This window comes from Toxorhynchites rutilus, chromosome 3, assembly GCF_029784135.1.
Source record: "Toxorhynchites rutilus septentrionalis strain SRP chromosome 3, ASM2978413v1, whole genome shotgun sequence".
Lineage (NCBI taxonomy): Eukaryota > Metazoa > Arthropoda > Insecta > Diptera > Culicidae > Toxorhynchites > Toxorhynchites rutilus.
This window is the reverse complement of record NC_073746.1, coordinates 264,300,701-264,317,604: the sequence shown is the minus strand read 5'-3', so window position 1 is coordinate 264,317,604 and position 16,904 is coordinate 264,300,701. Positions and strand designations below refer to the sequence as shown.

The window sequence follows — 16,904 nt, the reverse complement described above, 5'->3', positions numbered from 1 at the left end:
TCAGGAGGTAATAGACGATCATATTTGATGAATAAAAATCCTTCTACGCATATATTCGAATTTCAACAATGAAATAGTTATAGAACTACTTTTTTTTTTGTTTCGGACTTGTTGCCTCAAACTGGCTCTACTTTGAAAACTACGCTACGGAAGACGATTCTGTTGCTTTCATTTGAAATATGAGAAAATTTTGTACAGGATATAGTAGTGGAACATCTAAATTAGTTGATTTTAACATTTTGGAAGTGGAAAACTTGAAAGTTAATAATATTTAATGTGTTATTATTAATTTTATCCTGAAAATTTATATTGAACTAGATCATTTCTATTAATTAAATTAAAGCTCTCTAACCGCTCTAAAATTTGTTTTTTGACACCCAACTTCTGCTTTTTTAATTTGGCAACGATATAACGATATAACTGGTGAAAACTCAAGCAAAATCTTCAAAAATGACGATTTTCACCCCACTGTACATGTAATAGCCACTTAAATTTCACCTTATCGTAAAAAGGTTACCTTCCTTCTTGAAATAAGTCATACTTAAAATATAAAAAAAAATCTTGTTTTTCAAACTGTATATAATCGAGTTCAAAATTGTATATAATCGAATCACATATTATCGAGTCTGTCGATATTAGTCGAGTATGACATGCATTTTTTTTGAACCAACCAAAATTTTGGCTGTTCAAAATTATCTGTTCTTCGAATGTTGTTTGTCGAAATAGCTGATTTGTTTGAATATCTCTGCTTGGTCATAGAATCATTGATCACTAGTATGGTATATTTTCCTCGGCGCTCTGAATTTGAATACTACTATTTTAGAACGGGAGCTGAGACCACCTTCTTCAAGTCCGCATTTTACTCCTGCACACCCTGAATTCTTCTTCCCAGTCTCCTCCACCACCTAGGAATCAAGCTTCTACCGTAAATGATTTAGCATATTCTATGAATTTCGACGAAACACCATGACGGTTAAAAAAAATTTGCACTGTATTTTCTGAAAAAAATGGTTCCCTTTTTCATTAATCGCGATTACTTTGATAATTATTCGATTTGATTTTTCATTATTTGATATAAAATTACTGATACAGATATTCGATTATTTGAATTAATCGAACGATTAACCGACGTCTCTAACTGCAAAACGCGGGAAAAATACCTCCATCACCGACCGACACCGAAAGTCGATTTATTCTCTTGAGCTGAAACATATAAGATTGAGTATATTACAAATCTAACCTTAACCGTAAAAGACTTACCTTTCAATTTTTCAATGCTCTTATTCCCACCAAAACAATACCTCACACAAAGAGCAAAAAAAAGATATTGCAAAATATTGCAGATTGTTTACATACAAAATCCAAGATGGCTGAAAGGCCTTTCTCATAAGGGTGCTCATACACTGTTTGACCGAAGCCAAATATTTGCCTCTTTTTGACGGATAAAATTTGGTCAACGTGTACTGATCAAATATATTCTACACAAAACACGACAAGCAAAAATTCAATTATTGGATGCCTAAAATATTTTTTCTGTCTGTTCTTCGAACCTGTCGGTACATGGTTAGGTTACCTTGAATATTTCAGTTGATTTTTTCCATGATCGATGTTTGATATTGTTTACTACTGTTGAAAATTGAAGAGTGGCAAACAAAATAGTGTTTGTACAAATATCAAATCAAACCTTATCTGTCAAAAAATAACAAATATTTGACCTCCGGGCAAACAGTGTACGGCCACCTTAAGTCGCGCTACCGTATTGTATCTATCGTGCCTAAAACGAAAACATATTTCTCAATGGTTTTCATCTAAGATAAGATCAGACAATAGGGGGTCTTTTACGGACCAAATTTCTGTCAGATACGGACCAAATTTCTGTCAGTCGTTCTGATTTCTGATTGGTCGATTTCGATAAATTTTGTAAACAAAGTCGATTTTTCCAGTGTTGCCAATAAAAATAAATTACGTTGGGTTTGTATTGAATTTAGAAAAAAAATGAATTTAATTGATATTACGATACTTAGTTTAGAGGAAATGTGAAGGAATTGTATACACGTTTTACCTAATTATTTTGTTACTATATTTTGATTGAATTGAAAAATTTATATATATATATATATATATATATATATATATATATATATATATATATATATATATATAAATTTTTTTTCATCCATTTCATGTCAAACCGATATAGTGCTCCTCAGATTTCCATGAAAAGTGGTAGTTTCTTTCTTTATTGCAAAATATTAGACCCGTATTTTTTATTTTTTCGTTAGTTTTTGAATTACGTTTTGTATGAATAAAATGCCTTCCTAACGTTGTTTTGGTTGTATTCCTGCTCATATAATAAGATAGAATGTTTTGGTTCAGACAATGAGAATCTGCATAACGCTGTAACGGTTGTCAGATTAGATTTATTTGCTAAAAAAAATCCCAAATTTGTTTTGGAAACGATTATATTATAGATATGGGTGTTTAAAAGACTTATTTTATCCTTTTAAAGCATATTTTTGAGATTGTCTATTTGAAAATATGTAATAATCATTGAATTCGCACCAACCAAATGTTACGATTCATTAAAATAGAAATTTGAAAAATCCGATATTTTATAATATTTGGCAGCTCTGGCATCTTCATGTCATGGCTTCGTTTTTGGACGACGAAGAAGAGTAAGAAGCCAGTTGTCTGGTCTTGTCTTAAGGCCCATTTATACGTTGCTAGTAGCTGACTTCACAACGAGCAGCTACTGACCCGGTGAACTCGCTTGACAAATGGTTGACTCGCCTTGTCCGTTCACACAATGTGAGCTGCTGACAAGAAACTAGATACTAAGTACGGGTTTACCAGAGATGCCAGACGATTTTTCAAATGTCCATCAAATAGTCAGAAACAGCAATCAGGTCCGAATTTGACAGATGATTGATCCGAAATCAACTTATTTATTGGCTGTTTTCGGCTTAGGTTTTCAGTTGAATTTATCATTACACAATTTTAAATTTTATCGCGAGACACACGCTGGCCGTGTTTACAAATACTTTGTGCTGAATTTCTTTGAACTGAGGGTACTATCCGAAAAAAGCAGAAAGAAAAAAGGATTCGGGCCAGGAATTGGATGCAAAGAAAAGGAGTAACAAATACAATACTGGAGTAACTCCACGATGATGATCCCCGAGAGTACAGAGCAGTGTTGGAAATAACACCTGAAAAAGTGAAAAAACTGTTGGATTTAATTGCTCCACAAATACAACGCCAATATACACTCATGAGTGAAACTAGAAATGATGTGCCTTTCTTCTGGAATATGGAATATATATCAGATTATTGTCGCTATTTTTTAGAACCTCGAAAGCATCCATAGCTTAATTAATTCCGAAAGTATGTGGTGCTACAAATGGCAGTCTAAAAGATTTTTCAAAATTTGATTTACTTCGCGTTGACAGCAGCTTCGTGTACCAATTTGTGAAATGAAAATGATAGTAGATTCGCCGGAGGAATAAATACGTCTCAAAAACTAAAATAATGAATGAAAATATACTTTTTTCAAATCGAATATGTATTCTGTTTCTTAGAACAATACTTTTTTTTGCAAGTTGTGAGTGAATTTTGAATGAAAATTGTGCCCGATGATGATTTTATATTTAGATTCCCAATAAAACTGTCTCAATAAGAAAACGTGCCCCGCCAGTGTGCCAAACAAAATAACAACGATTCCGTTTAGAAACTATTAGGGTTTTATTTGTTTTTCCAATATTTTTCAAGTCTATAAATATCTTCGCATATTTTCAAATATCTTAAAAATAGAGACATTTGTTTACATTTGGCATCCCTGATTCGAACGCTAAATTCTGTTTTTTGACGTTTTGAGGGATGCGAGTGCGAGTAAATTCAAAAAACTTTGAAGTAGCTCGCACGCCGAATCACACATGACACTAACTGGCATGATGTGTTCACACGGTGTGAGTAGCTGCACTGCAGTAACTGACTAGATCGACTCGTATGCTTACTCGCACCGTCTGAACCCGGCTTTAGGTTTTCATTAGCTGATAGTTCTAGATAGAGATGGGCAAAACAGTTCACTTTAATGAACCGTTCAGTGACCAACCGTTCACTTAAGTGAACTAGTTCTTTTGAGCAGTTCACTCACTCTTTCGTACATTAGAGGGATATGCCAAATCATGTATAAAAAAATTGAAATGTTATGTAGGACTGTTCTTTTCATTCATAAAATGCTGTTTGTTAGCAATAACTCTGTGTCCGAATTTTGTTAAAAATATCTTAGCAGAATAGAAAATCAAACTATGATTTTGAAATTTTGATTTATTTTGAGCAGTGATTTATTATTTTCAGCACAAACTAGCGTTGCACTTCTTTTCTACAATGTTTTGCAATAACTGCTATAGCAAAACTGTACCAAAACGCGAAAGACTTTCTCGAAATTATCAAGCACAATATGATATAATATAAAAACATTTCATATCAGCGACACAAATTTTTATTTACTGTTGAAAAATACTGAATCGTTTCGCTTTCACCTGTTTTTTTTTCTTGTGATTGCATATCTTACTGAAATATTTACCCTCAACTTGAAAATATGAAATTAAAACTTTATTTGATAAATAATCGAACAATCCAATTTAAGAACCATAAAAAAAACGACCGTTCGTTCACTCTTTTTGGTGAACTAGTTCTTTTGAACAGTTCATGAACGGTTTGCCCATCTCTAGTTCTAGATGTTTGCAGTGCAGACTTTGAATATTTTACAAAAAGATCAAAAGGACTCGAGGGTATGTATATTTTCTATTCTCAATATCGATTATTTGCGATGTGAAATACGAAGTTTTCTTACATTTGAAAATGTAAAGTGTTGTGTCATTTCGGTTGATTTTATAATATAGTTTTACTATCATTTTTCAGATGCCACAATCAACCGGAGATGTGGAAACCTTTGCCTTAAGGCTGAGATCTCTCAGCTTGTCGCTTATCATCAACACGTTCTACCCGAACAAAGAAATATTCTTGCGTGAATTGATCACTAACTCTTCGTATGCTCTCGACAAAATTCGTTATAAATCGCTCATCGAACCCTTAAAATTGGACAGCGAACAAGGAACTGTTTATCAATCTCATATTTAACAAGGAAGCTGCATTTCTGACTAACATCGATACTTGTATCGGAATGACCAAAACCGATCTGGTATATAACCTTGGTACGATCGCCAAGACCGGAACGAAAGCATTAATGCAAGCTTTGCAAGCCGGAGCCAACATATGGAAGATTGCTAGAAACTGTTTTCATTTACAGCATGCTATCTTTAAAGATTATTATAATTAAATTGACTATTTGATAGATGTAAGCGTTAATATTTTTTATTTTCTTTAGTATTTCTTCGCTTTTTTACTCTTCGGCTCATCTTCATAGACAGATATTGCCCTAGGTTGCATTTTAGAGTAGACTGGAACAATCCAATAAGGATTTTCTTCTACATCCTTAGCATATTTGAGAAGTGTCTCACGAGGATCTTGATCATCTTCCACTCTCTTGTTCAGACCAAGATTCCTAATTACATACGACGTCAAGGTGCCTCCGGAACTAGTGACACGCCCCCTTTGTTCACAGGTAATGGGAAAATTTGGTCATTTGGATTTATTAAGAACCAATCGATCCTTCTCCATCTTCTTCCGATGAGAGCGAGACTTCTCCTGATGGAACATCGAAAACGTGTGGGGAGTAATGACTTGGGCGGCTCCGATCACTTCCGCATCTTTTCCGGCGATAGGCACGATCCGCGCAGAGCTTGACTCCTCTCATACTTCGCTTCTCATCGCACAATCCACAGATAATTCCATTTCTACACCCAAGGAAAATCTGGTTCAACTTCGGATGCCAATGAGTTCGAATTACATGTGAATCAGTAAATGGAATAATCGTTCCGAAAGTGGCTTGCGGAAAAACTTTTGTTTTTGTTTTGATTTCACAGTTGTATGACAGCTGCGATGAAAGTTCGAAAATCACCGCCCTTTAGGATTAGTGGCGAACGGGCAGAATGCAAAATATTCGAACTCGTTCGGATTGTGAAATCCAATCAATCCAATCGCCGATCGTGAACCGGAATGAGGGTGATTGAATCAATCCACTTTTATCAATATGAATTGCGTTTAAACATGTTTTTCAACTAGAAAATGTTTCTTCCTATCGTTTCATGATGTTGTCCTCGCGTTTTATATATGGACTTATGAATTATTAACAAAAAAGTGTTTGTCCGCGTTCACGTTCACGGGAACTCTGAACCTACCTTATGATCAGAGGTAAGGCGGGTCTTTGGTACTAGGTGAGGCCGTTTCGTCACTAAGTTGGTTAGAGGAGCGGTATATGAAAACAGTACGAAAGCAAGCAGAAGGGGAATTATTTGCTTGAAGCGTGGAAGAGACAGACTGATCAGGAGCGATCTTGTACAAGCGTATTGTGTTTTGTATACAAACAAAATAAAGTAGACTTCCAAGAAGGCTGCAGAGTGGTTTTTGCACATTGGCCCACCTTAGGATATACTTCTAGGCGCCTTGATTAGAAGGATGCATAGAACAGAAGTTGATGTTTAGAGATGTACATGGTCGGCTCTTTAAATTCGATAATAATTTTTTTCCATGCCTTCATTGCCTCTCAGGCTAAGTCCCAAAAGGGTCGATTTTCGGCCAAAAAGTTTTTTCTCGAGATGGCACCAGATCTCGACGTTTCATGCATTTTTAAGTCATTTGGCATCGAAAAAAAAATCGATTTTCCAAATTTCCTGTACTAACCCCGTGGAAAATTTTCGAATATGATAAAATCAAAATTTGAACGCTTTGAGGCACCCTAAATCATGTCCGATTGAGCTTAAACTTTGCACATTTTTTTGGGTCAATGAACAAAATGTACGGTTTTGAAATTCGATGATGAATTTTTTTCCATAGATCCATTGCCACCCTAGCTGATGCAGCTTACAAGCGAGATTCATTTGTGATTACAGTAATTTACGTTTAATACGACATTTTGATAATTGAACAGACCTGTAATGCGATAAGTTTGATTGAACATTTTTACCTCTAATTGGACATTTTTGTAAACATCGAGTTCATACATGTTCAACATATGTTACTCATCGTTCTTCTAGTAAAAAAAATTTAAATTACAACACTTCTACCAAGTCATTCTTCACATAATATGAATAAAACAAGGTAAAATGATCATTTTCTAACCTTTACAGCGTAGACAGAATATTTGAAACCGGAAAATTTGAAAAAAAAATCTGTATATTTTAATGAATTCAAACGAATTTCATTCGCGTTGACGGCTAAATGGTGTCGACATCTGGATACGACATTAGTTTGTATGAGGCCAACTATTCTCTATCAGATTAGCCGGCTCTAAGGTAGTTTTAAATTGCTAATACTTGTATGAAAATTTTTTCTTGGCGTTATTTACCTACTAGAAGTACGTTGTTCTGACCCTAATTTAAATTATTTTCTATGAACTTTCAGATATTCTCACCAACATTTACCATTATAATCTTTAGACACAATTTTTGTATGATATTTTTCACTACTTCAAAGCAAGATTTTCATTTACATAGAGTACTAATTTGATTTGGAAAACATAATTTTCATTCATAATTTTTATTTTGAAAGTGTGTTCATTTCTTCTGCAATATATTGTTCATTCCTTCTACCATATTGACATGCCTACTCCCTCATTTCGTAATACGAAGCTCAATGCCGTCAATGCGGATTGACGAATTTACGCAAAGCTGAATCAGCTCATGCGACATCTACATTAGAGCTCAGAACCACAAAAATGAGGGTGTTTATTTATTTTACGCAATGAAAAGCAAGATTCGGTGGTTATTATTCATTTTATTTTAATTTAGAGTCATTTCAGCCATTGAATGTCGTCAATATATGGTAAGAAAGTTGGAGTTTTGTATATTTACGATGGTTTCTACACGCGATTTGACCAAAGTCATAGATAATCTTCGAAAATTTTAAGTTTGATAATGCATACCGGTTATTGATACTATGGATAGATGCGATGAAATCGATATCATATCAAATTGGCTGATATCTTTGATTATGTAGGGGCCGATACGAGAAGAATTTGCAGTATTTTTAGCGCAAAACACTCTATTCATCGTTTACTTAGTTGAAAAAAATAAAGTTACAATACTTATAACAATCCATTCCTCGTAATACACACAGCACATTGTAAAATGATGATTTTCTAATATTTTCAGCGTGGAAAGAATACATGAAACCGGGAAATTTGAAGATAAATTCTGATTCTTCTAGAAAATTTGAACGAATTTCATACCAAAAAAACAAAACATCCTCATTTTACTCGCTGCGCCATCTGGTTGTAAATCCAACGTAAATTCGTCAATACCAAACATCATCGTTTTACTCGCTGCAAATCTAAAGGTGGCCGTACACTGTTTGCCCGGAGGTCAAATATTTGATATTTTTTGACAGATAAGGTTTGATTTGATATTTGTACAAACACTATTTTGTTTGCCACTCTTCAATTTTCAACAGTAGTAAACAATATCAAACACCGAACATGGAAAAAATCAACTGAAATATTCAAGGTAACCTAACCATGTACCGACAGGTTCGAATAACGGACTGAAAAAATATTTTAGGCATCCAATAATTGAATATTTGCTTGTCGTGTTTTGTGTAGAATATATTTGATCAGTACACGTTGACCAAATTTTATCTGTCAAAAAGAGTCAAATATTTGGCTTCGGTCAAACAGTGTATGAGCACCCTAACGTAGATTCGTCAATAATTTACAGACATTCCGAATTTTCCACAGACAATTGGAAAAAAAATCTGGCATCTCTGATTGTTAGCCAGTTCACTGTCTCAGAGATCACACAACATCAAAAAATTGTAATCTTGCTAAAAAATATTGCGATATTTTCCAATGAGCTGTAATCATCGTTCAGTCAACTAGATATGCCTCCAAAGAAGGATGCTAAAGGTGGCGCCAAGGGAGGTGTAGGTGGAAAGAAAGGAGCATCCGGAGCAGACGAAGGTAAAAAGTTTCAAAAACGTGTCATTTGAATATCCATCACTGCTAATGCATTTCAGCCGGTGGCAAAGAGAAGAAAGGTGGTAACGCGGTAAAAGTTCGTCACATTCTGTGTGAAAAACAAGGAAAAATATTGGAGGCATTGGAAAAACTTAAGGAAGGACAAAATTTTAACGTCGTTGCCACTAACTATAGCGAAGACAAAGCCCGCCAAGGAGGGGACCTGGGCTGGCAAATACGTGGGGCTATGGTAGGTCCATTTCAAGACGCTGCTTTTGCGCTACCCATATCAACGATAAACGCGCCGAAATATACCGACCCGCCAATTAAGACAAAATTTGGTTACCATATTATTATGGTTGAAGGGAAAAAATAAAATAATGCAGTTGTTTCATAAAAAATGATTTTAATCTTTAAGTGTTTTCCTTGTTGGACCTCCATATTGACTTTCTACGGACCTAAACCATGCTCCAGTGGTGTAGAAGCAATAAGCAACTACGTACAGAGCCAAATAGTTGTTCAAACTTTCGAAGTAGGTTCTCTCGATGTAAATATAACCCACCTCCTCCCGCGCAAAGAAAAAGAAGTTTGATAGCACTGATAAGATGAAGACGTGTGTCCCAACCAAAGCGTTAAGACGGGTGTTGCTTCCAAAGATGTTCTTAACAAAACCTTCCAGCACGATACATATCCAGTTCAATGCAGACCAAATTAATATGAACGTATACAAGCCGTGCCAAATGTAGATGAATATGAATGTAATTGAGCTTGCCAGCACTTTACGCGTGTGAGATGAAGTTTTGGTACACAGTTGGGTATAAATATATCTGAAATGGGGGGAAATGAATGGATGTTAAATGTGCTAAAGATCTTTAATGCGTTGGTATACTTGAACAAAAACTCATATAATCCACGATCAAAATATTTCCACATATCGGAATAAAGATGAACCCTGCCGATACAAATGGGTTTCTGTGGCATCTCAACTCCATCGAAGCTTCCGAAAGCTATTCCAATGCCATAGAACACAACATATTTTACGTAGAAGAATTGGCCCATAAGATAACCTAATCCATACAGTACCCAAAGGTTAACACGCTGCAATAGCTGCAAAAATCGTAAGTTTCAATAGTTTTAAGAATATGAAGCATACTTCTTACCTCCACATCCAGTTGGATAATATTAATGTAGAAGAAATGCTGTCCAGCTTCCATAACCAGTGCCCAAAAGTAGCAAATAAGCAGTCGTATAACCAACTTTTTCAGTCGACAAATTCTATTTGTATTCTCAAATGGTCCACTTATTTTGTGGCACTCCTTGAAGCGATCGTAAATAATCACCGGGCCATATAGTAGAAGAGGAAAATAAAACGAATATCCCAGCATGTCTATCAATCGAAAGTCTTTGGTGTTTGCTTTCGTATTGCTTCGCTCTAAACAGAAACATGTACATTTTATAACGTTCCATGATATTATGATACTAAATTCTAAAAGTTTATCGTTATCAATGTCGAGTAGAACATTGAGCTTATCATAAAAGAATAGAATTTTAATACTATTAATCAGTGCTATCCATAAAAAAGCTTTAACCCACAGTAAGGTTATGCTGGTTAACCAATAGTTGAGCGCGAAAAATGTTAAATTTTGAAAAAGAAGAATAAAAAGAACTTTATATCCATAGATGTGAAGTATAGCCACCCCACCGAATGTGGCCAATATAAGAGAAATGCGTTTCACTCGCAGGATCCTGATAGCTTCGAATATAACTCCATGGATGAGGAAAATCACCGCGTTGCTAATAGCGTATTTTTTGTATATTTCCCATTCCCAGTCGTAATCATCACGACGACGTCCTTTGAATACAGACCATCCTTCCTCGAGGTAGTAATAGTTCTGGAGTCTATCTGAGAATAACGTTATAACGAATCATTAGAAAATGTTGGTTGGTGAGTCAAATTATGTTTATGTTATACAAACCATCACTGATTTCGTAGTTTTTATAGAACGAGTAAAGCAGGCATGCAATATACAAAACAATACAAACGGCTGCATCAGCTGATGTTTGGATGGGCCACATTTTGAAAGTACTGTAGGACTATGTATTGGCTCAGAACCGACACTGGAATTGTTGGCTCGTTAATCAAGCGAGATACACTAAGAATAACGGGACGATAGTGTTCATATTTGTTGACCTGTATTACACACATTAACCACTTGTTGCAGATCTCAGTGTTGTGTTTCGGTTACTCACTGTAGATATTTATCGATAGTAAGGGGTTATATGATAAGTTGAAATCAACATGTTAGCTGACGAATGCAAGCGCGAGACTGCAGTTTTACCAACGAATGTTTTAGTGTTGCTTGAATGGGATCTATATTTGTAAACAAATTTGTTTATTATATTGGGCACCTTACACGATCAACCGGATTGACAATAAGTGTCTTCAATATCGTGACAGCTAGGCTTTCAACATCTGATCTAACCTCAATCAATATTTTTCCACCTTACACGGTCAATATCGCCCTCAACCCGAGACAACGAAAATATCCGCGATGGCTAGTGGCGACATTTGAGTTTGGGATCCAAACTATTCTCTATCAGATTAGAAGGCTATAAGGTAATTTTCAATTGGTAAAATTTGAATGAAAATATCTACTTGGTATTATTCAATTAGTTGAAGCGCGTAGTCCTAACCTTAACTTAACCTATTTCCCCTGAATTTTCAGATATTCCTACTAAAATGTATTATTATAATATAACGTCAATTTCAGACATAATTTTTGTATGAGATTTTCTCACCACTTGCAGGAAAAAAGTGATTTGCATTCACATAGAATACTAATTTGATTTGTAAAAGTTAATTTTCATTCATAATTTACACTTTAGAATTCGGTTTTTCTTCTCAAAAATACATCATAATACTCGTTTCACAAATACAGACTGTTCCTTTCAGTTTCGTAGATGCCAGATTATTTTAGTTTGCAAAAATATATGCAGGTTATTTTATCTGCAAGCAAATGTTTTTATTCCATAAATGAGACTATGACAGTAGAACCCCGATTATCCGCGAGCGGGTGATCCGCCCTGCGGATTATTCGTGACTGCGAGTTCCATAGTAAATCAATAGGCCTTTCCGGAATTTGTTAGTGAGTGGTAGGCCCATGCTCTTTTGTTGTGATCATGGCTTTTACATTATTTAGCCACTGGTGTACACGACCTTATAGATGGATAATTGATTGATTTCTGTATTGATAGAACATAGTTTTTATGTTGAAACATCTTTTTTTGTGTTTGCATTTTTTTTATCCTTTAATGGGTCATCCGCGATTTTCGTTAATCGCGGTGAGTTTGCCCAACTATTCCGCGGATAATCGGGATTCTACTGTAGCTTGAATTAACACATGATGTTTTTTCATCTGTGCTTTTCCAAGATCTTCTCATTATCCAAATTTTATAGCGGAGTGTGAAGAAACACACAACCCGCGCACTAGCGCAAAGAATGACCGAGTTCAACGTTAAAAAATTCCTAAAACGTTAAGTTTCATCCACTCTCTCACCATCACTTTGTCAGTTTACTTTGAAGTTTTGATTTGTATCGTGAAAAGTACCGTATTTTGCTATTCAAAGTATCGGTTTTCCAAACCAAAAGCTTCCATTTACGATTCCTACAATTTCAGTGGTTTATGAATTTTAATTGCAATCGCAAAAAAGACTAACAAAAATTAAATGTGCGCTTGCATATCTGGCAACTCAGTCTGGAAGTCCGTGAGGTAAAACGTCAACATCATGCATCCATATGAAATGTCACGATATTGAAGCCCGAAAATCAGAAAATCCGGATTTCTGCGTTGTCGGCCATGTTCAGCTGTCATTATGCTCTCAAATGTCATCATATTGTCAATAAATTTGACCGTGTAAGGTCCGCTTATGAGCAATACGCGATGACAGTTGCACAGTGCCGCCGTCTTGTGCGGACTTTCAAATTTGGAGCCATAATTTGGGTCCCAAACTCGAAAGTGTAATCTTTAACAGATTAAGCTTGTTTGAGAATGAGCGATTTTTCCAGGTGCGAAATTGGTTCTTGCGAAATGTTTTCGCTAAAGTCGTTCACATTGAGTTATGAAATCAAGCGAATCATTCTGTCCTTACAACAAAAACAAGTTTAACGAGATTGGTGAAACAATTTCATATTACTTACAAATGTGGTTTCAAGTATAAAGGTTGATTATCAACCCTTCACAATAAATACAAATTTACGCGAATTTTTGAGAGCTTTTTCCGCAACCAATCAGAACGAAGCGCGGAATAACTTGCAAAGAGCAGAAAAAGACCGAACTTCCTAAGCTTTTGCTGCGAAAAAAATACGAATTCGCGTTGCTTTGACAGTAGCTTCTGCCCACATCAGTAAGTTGGAGGTAAGTCTCCTGTTAAAGTTCACGAGTTCAATTCTCACTCCAGACATTCTTCCGAAATGGAAGTAAAGTGACGAACTAGCCAAAAATGTTGAAAGGTACTTTAATGTGCGATTCACATAGAACATTACGGAAAAGAACGTCTACGTTCCGTCAACGTCTCCACCAATTCACACATGCAGTCAATGCTTGCACCAGCACAGTCACGTCAAATGTCAAACGAATAATCTATTCAACGTTATTCATGGTGTCGCCATCTACAACAATTTTGAATTGCAACGCCCTCTTCAAATCAGTATGTCTAGAATCACAGTGCTCCCTTGGCCGAGTGGTTAACGTCATAACTAACATGCCGGGTGTTCGGGTTCGATTCCCGTTCTGGTCGGGGAAATTTTTCGTCAAAGAAATTTCCTCCGACTTGCCCTGTGATCACGCGTATTCTAGAGCTTGCCACTCAGAATGTATTCAAGGCGTGTTATTTGGCATAGAAATCTCAACTAAGTACTAATAAAAATGACGCAAGTAATACTACGTTGAGACGGCGAAGTTCCTCTAGGAACGTTAGTGCCATTGAAGAAGAAGAAGAAGAAGAAGAATGTCTAGAATCAGTCCTAAATTTAGAAAAATTCAGTGAAAATCATTGAACTATATTACTTAAATGCCTAAAACCTGTAGTCCCGACCCTTTTCAACAATAATAATATATAGACTGTTTTTCTCAGCTAGTCGTGAATTGATTTTGACTGAGAAATTTGAAACTGGGAGATATGTTGGCATAAAAAATGCAGCCAAAATCAAAACAAAAGCCGAGACACAAAGCCCAGACAAAAACCCTACGAGCCATCCATCTCCGTCAATTATTCTTTTCTACAAATCCTGCCGGTCGTTTTCGTTGAACGTATGCTTTCATATGAATTGCATGGTAGAATAACTGACGTAACGGAACGTGACGGGACGTGAACGTGACTTGGATGTTGTATGTGAATCGCACTTAATAGAGAAAAAAAGTAAGTTGGAACAAGACAATTAAGATGGGTGCAACAAGATACACAAAATTTCGCTCAGTTTCACATCGATGAAACGAAGTAAGCAATATTCGAGGTTGCTGCAGGATAATAAATAATTTTCCAAATTTCTATTTATACTGCATGAATTTTCGAGCTCGAGTTATAATTGAACTCACATTTGTGAGTAATATGAATCACTAATCACGAAGAACTTGTTTCCATTGTAAGAACGATGGTTTGATATATTCGCATGATTTCGTAATTCAACGTGAATGACTTTACCGAAAACATTTCAAGAGAACCAAATATTCCTAATGGGCACCTTACACGATCAAAATTATTTACAATAAGTGTCTTCAATATCGTGACAGCTAGGCTTTCGACATCAGATCTAACCTTTATCTATATTATACCACCTTTCACGGTCAATATTGTCCTCAACCAGAAACAACGAAAGTATCCGCGATGACTAGTGGCTACATTCGAGTTTGGGATGCAAACTATTCTCCGTCAAATTAGAAGGCTCAAAAGCAATTTTCAATTGAAAAAATTTGAATGTAAATATCTACTTGGTATTATTTAGTTACTTGAAGCACGCAGTCCTAACCCTAACTTAACCTATTTGTTCTGAATTTTCCGATACCCCTACTAAAACTTACTATTACAATATAACGTCAACTTCAGACACAGTTTTTGCATGTGATTTTCTCATCACTTGTAGAAACAAAAGTGATTTGCATTCCCATAGAATACTAATTTCATTCGGAGAAGTTAATTGTCATTCATGATTTACACTTCAAAATTCGTTTTTCCTCCTCAAAAACATATAATAATTGCGCCTCTTTTTGGTACTTTAATGCATCATCCGCGATTTTCGTTATTCGTGAGGTTGCCCGACTATTCCGCAGATAATCGGGATTCTACTGTACCTTGAATTAACACATGATGTTTTTCCGCCTGTGATTTCCCCAGATCATTCTCCAAATTTCGTAGCGGAGTGTGAAGAAACACACAACTTAGACTAAAGTGGCTGTCCCGCTTGCTAGTGCATAAAATTTACCGAGTTCAACAATGAAAAACGTAACGTTTCATCCACTCTCTCTAACCATCATATTGTTAGTTTATTTTGAGGTTTTGATTTGTATCGCGAAAAGTACCGTATTTTGCTATTAAATGTATCAGTTTTCCAAACCAAAAGTGTTCCTTTATGTTTCCTACAATTTCAGAAGTTTATAAATTTTAATTGCAAAAAAGACTTGCATAACAGGGTGCGCGCAGAGTCAGGACCGCGGAAACATGTGTGTTCGATTCGAGCGCGACCTAAATTTAAGTTAGTAAATAAGAAATTTAAGCTAGTAATACAACGGGGCTCGCGCAAAGTAAGCTCCATGGAAACGTGTGTGCACGATTCGAGCGCGAGCCACATTTTGTATTAGTAAATAAGAAAATAAAAATTGTAAACTTAAAGTTTAATAAAAGCATTCGAGTCGGTCAGGCTCGAGGAATTGATACTCAAAACTCGTACCGCGCCGGGCACGTCGTTTTATTCCCGGGAAAAACCAGTGCCGGAGACCGCCGGCAACACATGCTCTCAAATGTCGTCATATTGTCAATAATATTGACCGTGTAAGGTTCGCTTAAGAACAAAATTGACAGACATTTTGAAAAAAAAATCTGACATCTGACATACATACATAAGTGTGTAATTCATCGAACAAGTGCAAAGTACGTAGAATAGAAGGTAAGGCATATTTCATGTGTAGACAAACGGAGGGCGCATGTGTTACACACACAACGAAGTTAGTAATAAAAAATCCTCAATTTGTTCGAAGTTCTGAAGTATTTCAATATTTCTTGATATGAAAAATTCTAAAAATCATAAAAAGGACAAAATCGCAAGTCGAGCCGACGGTAAACACGATAGTGTACCGCTTTCTCACTACAAGTAAGGTTTGTTGAAGTACCACTACAAGAAATGTTGAAGGACCACTTCCCGCGATGCCGGAACAGAATAATTCTAATGTAGATGTGTGTAAACATATCGAAGATGTTTTTAGCTATCCCATGCATTCGCTCCTTGGATCGGGAACGGAAACAACACAGCTTTGATATAACCTCTCCACATATTTGTTTATCGGTTTTGTATTTTTTATAGCACAGGTGCGAAAATTTTACAGTTTTAAATTTTAAAATAATGAAGTAAACTACTATTTCATCATTTCGAAACATATTTTGCGACTGTTCTTGTGTTATAATTTAAAAAATTAAAAAATGGTTGAATTTATATGGATTCGATCGATGGTTTATTATATTTTTTTTCTTTTCCTACCACCACTTGAACAAAGCAGCGAGAAGACTACCTTCTTATTCTAGGTACTTTGGAACAAGTGAACATTGGCAAAGGTAAACATACATA

General features: G+C 35.7%; 2 protein-coding genes across 5 annotated transcripts; one reads left to right on the top strand and one right to left on the bottom strand.

The window, feature by feature from the left end:
- The first annotated feature begins 8,881 nt into the window (after window positions 1-8,881).
- Window positions 8,882-9,474, top strand: LOC129776767 (peptidyl-prolyl cis-trans isomerase NIMA-interacting 4). Its single transcript, XM_055782605.1, has 2 exons — window positions 8,882-9,073; window positions 9,130-9,474. The coding sequence occupies exons 1-2, from the start codon at window positions 8,995-8,997 to the stop codon at window positions 9,444-9,446; spliced, it is 396 nt and encodes a 131-aa protein (XP_055638580.1). The 5' UTR covers window positions 8,882-8,994; the 3' UTR covers window positions 9,447-9,474.
- LOC129776760 (protein-cysteine N-palmitoyltransferase Rasp) lies at window positions 9,463-11,888 on the bottom strand. 4 transcript variants are annotated; one of them, XM_055782593.1, is made up of 5 exons: window positions 11,870-11,888; window positions 11,047-11,188; window positions 10,231-10,973; window positions 9,960-10,177; window positions 9,463-9,897 (listed from the first exon to the last, which is right to left on the bottom strand). In XM_055782593.1, the coding sequence occupies exons 2-5, from the start codon at window positions 11,144-11,146 to the stop codon at window positions 9,477-9,479; spliced, it is 1,482 nt and encodes a 493-aa protein (XP_055638568.1). In that variant the 5' UTR covers window positions 11,147-11,188; window positions 11,870-11,888; the 3' UTR covers window positions 9,463-9,476. The 4 variants fall into 4 exon arrangements, with proteins under 4 accessions (XP_055638568.1, XP_055638567.1, XP_055638566.1 ...); XM_055782592.1 differs by lacking the exon at window positions 11,870-11,888 and adding an exon at window positions 11,321-11,697; XM_055782591.1 differs by lacking the exon at window positions 11,870-11,888 and adding an exon at window positions 11,321-11,696 and having other exon boundaries at window positions 11,047-11,261.
- Window positions 11,889-16,904: the final 5,016 nt, after the last annotated feature.

Excerpts from the sequence above, each read along its gene's own strand:
- LOC129776767 (XM_055782605.1), top strand. The coding sequence starts at position 8,995 with ATGCCTCCAAAGAAGGATGCTAAAGGTGGCGCCAAGGGAGGTGTAGGT. Across the intron at positions 9,074-9,129 it reads AGCATCCGGAGCAGACGAAG|CCGGTGGCAAAGAGAAGAAA; the intron begins GTAAAAAGTTTC and ends AATGCATTTCAG.
- LOC129776760 (XM_055782593.1), bottom strand. The coding sequence starts at position 11,146 with ATGTGGCCCATCCAAACATCAGCTGATGCAGCCGTTTGTATTGTTTTG. Across the intron at positions 10,178-10,230 it reads TTATCCAACTGGATGTGGAG|CTATTGCAGCGTGTTAACCT; the intron begins GTAAGAAGTATG and ends CGATTTTTGCAG. Across the intron at positions 9,898-9,959 it reads TTATATGAGTTTTTGTTCAA|ATATATTTATACCCAACTGT; the intron begins GTATACCAACGC and ends CCCCCATTTCAG.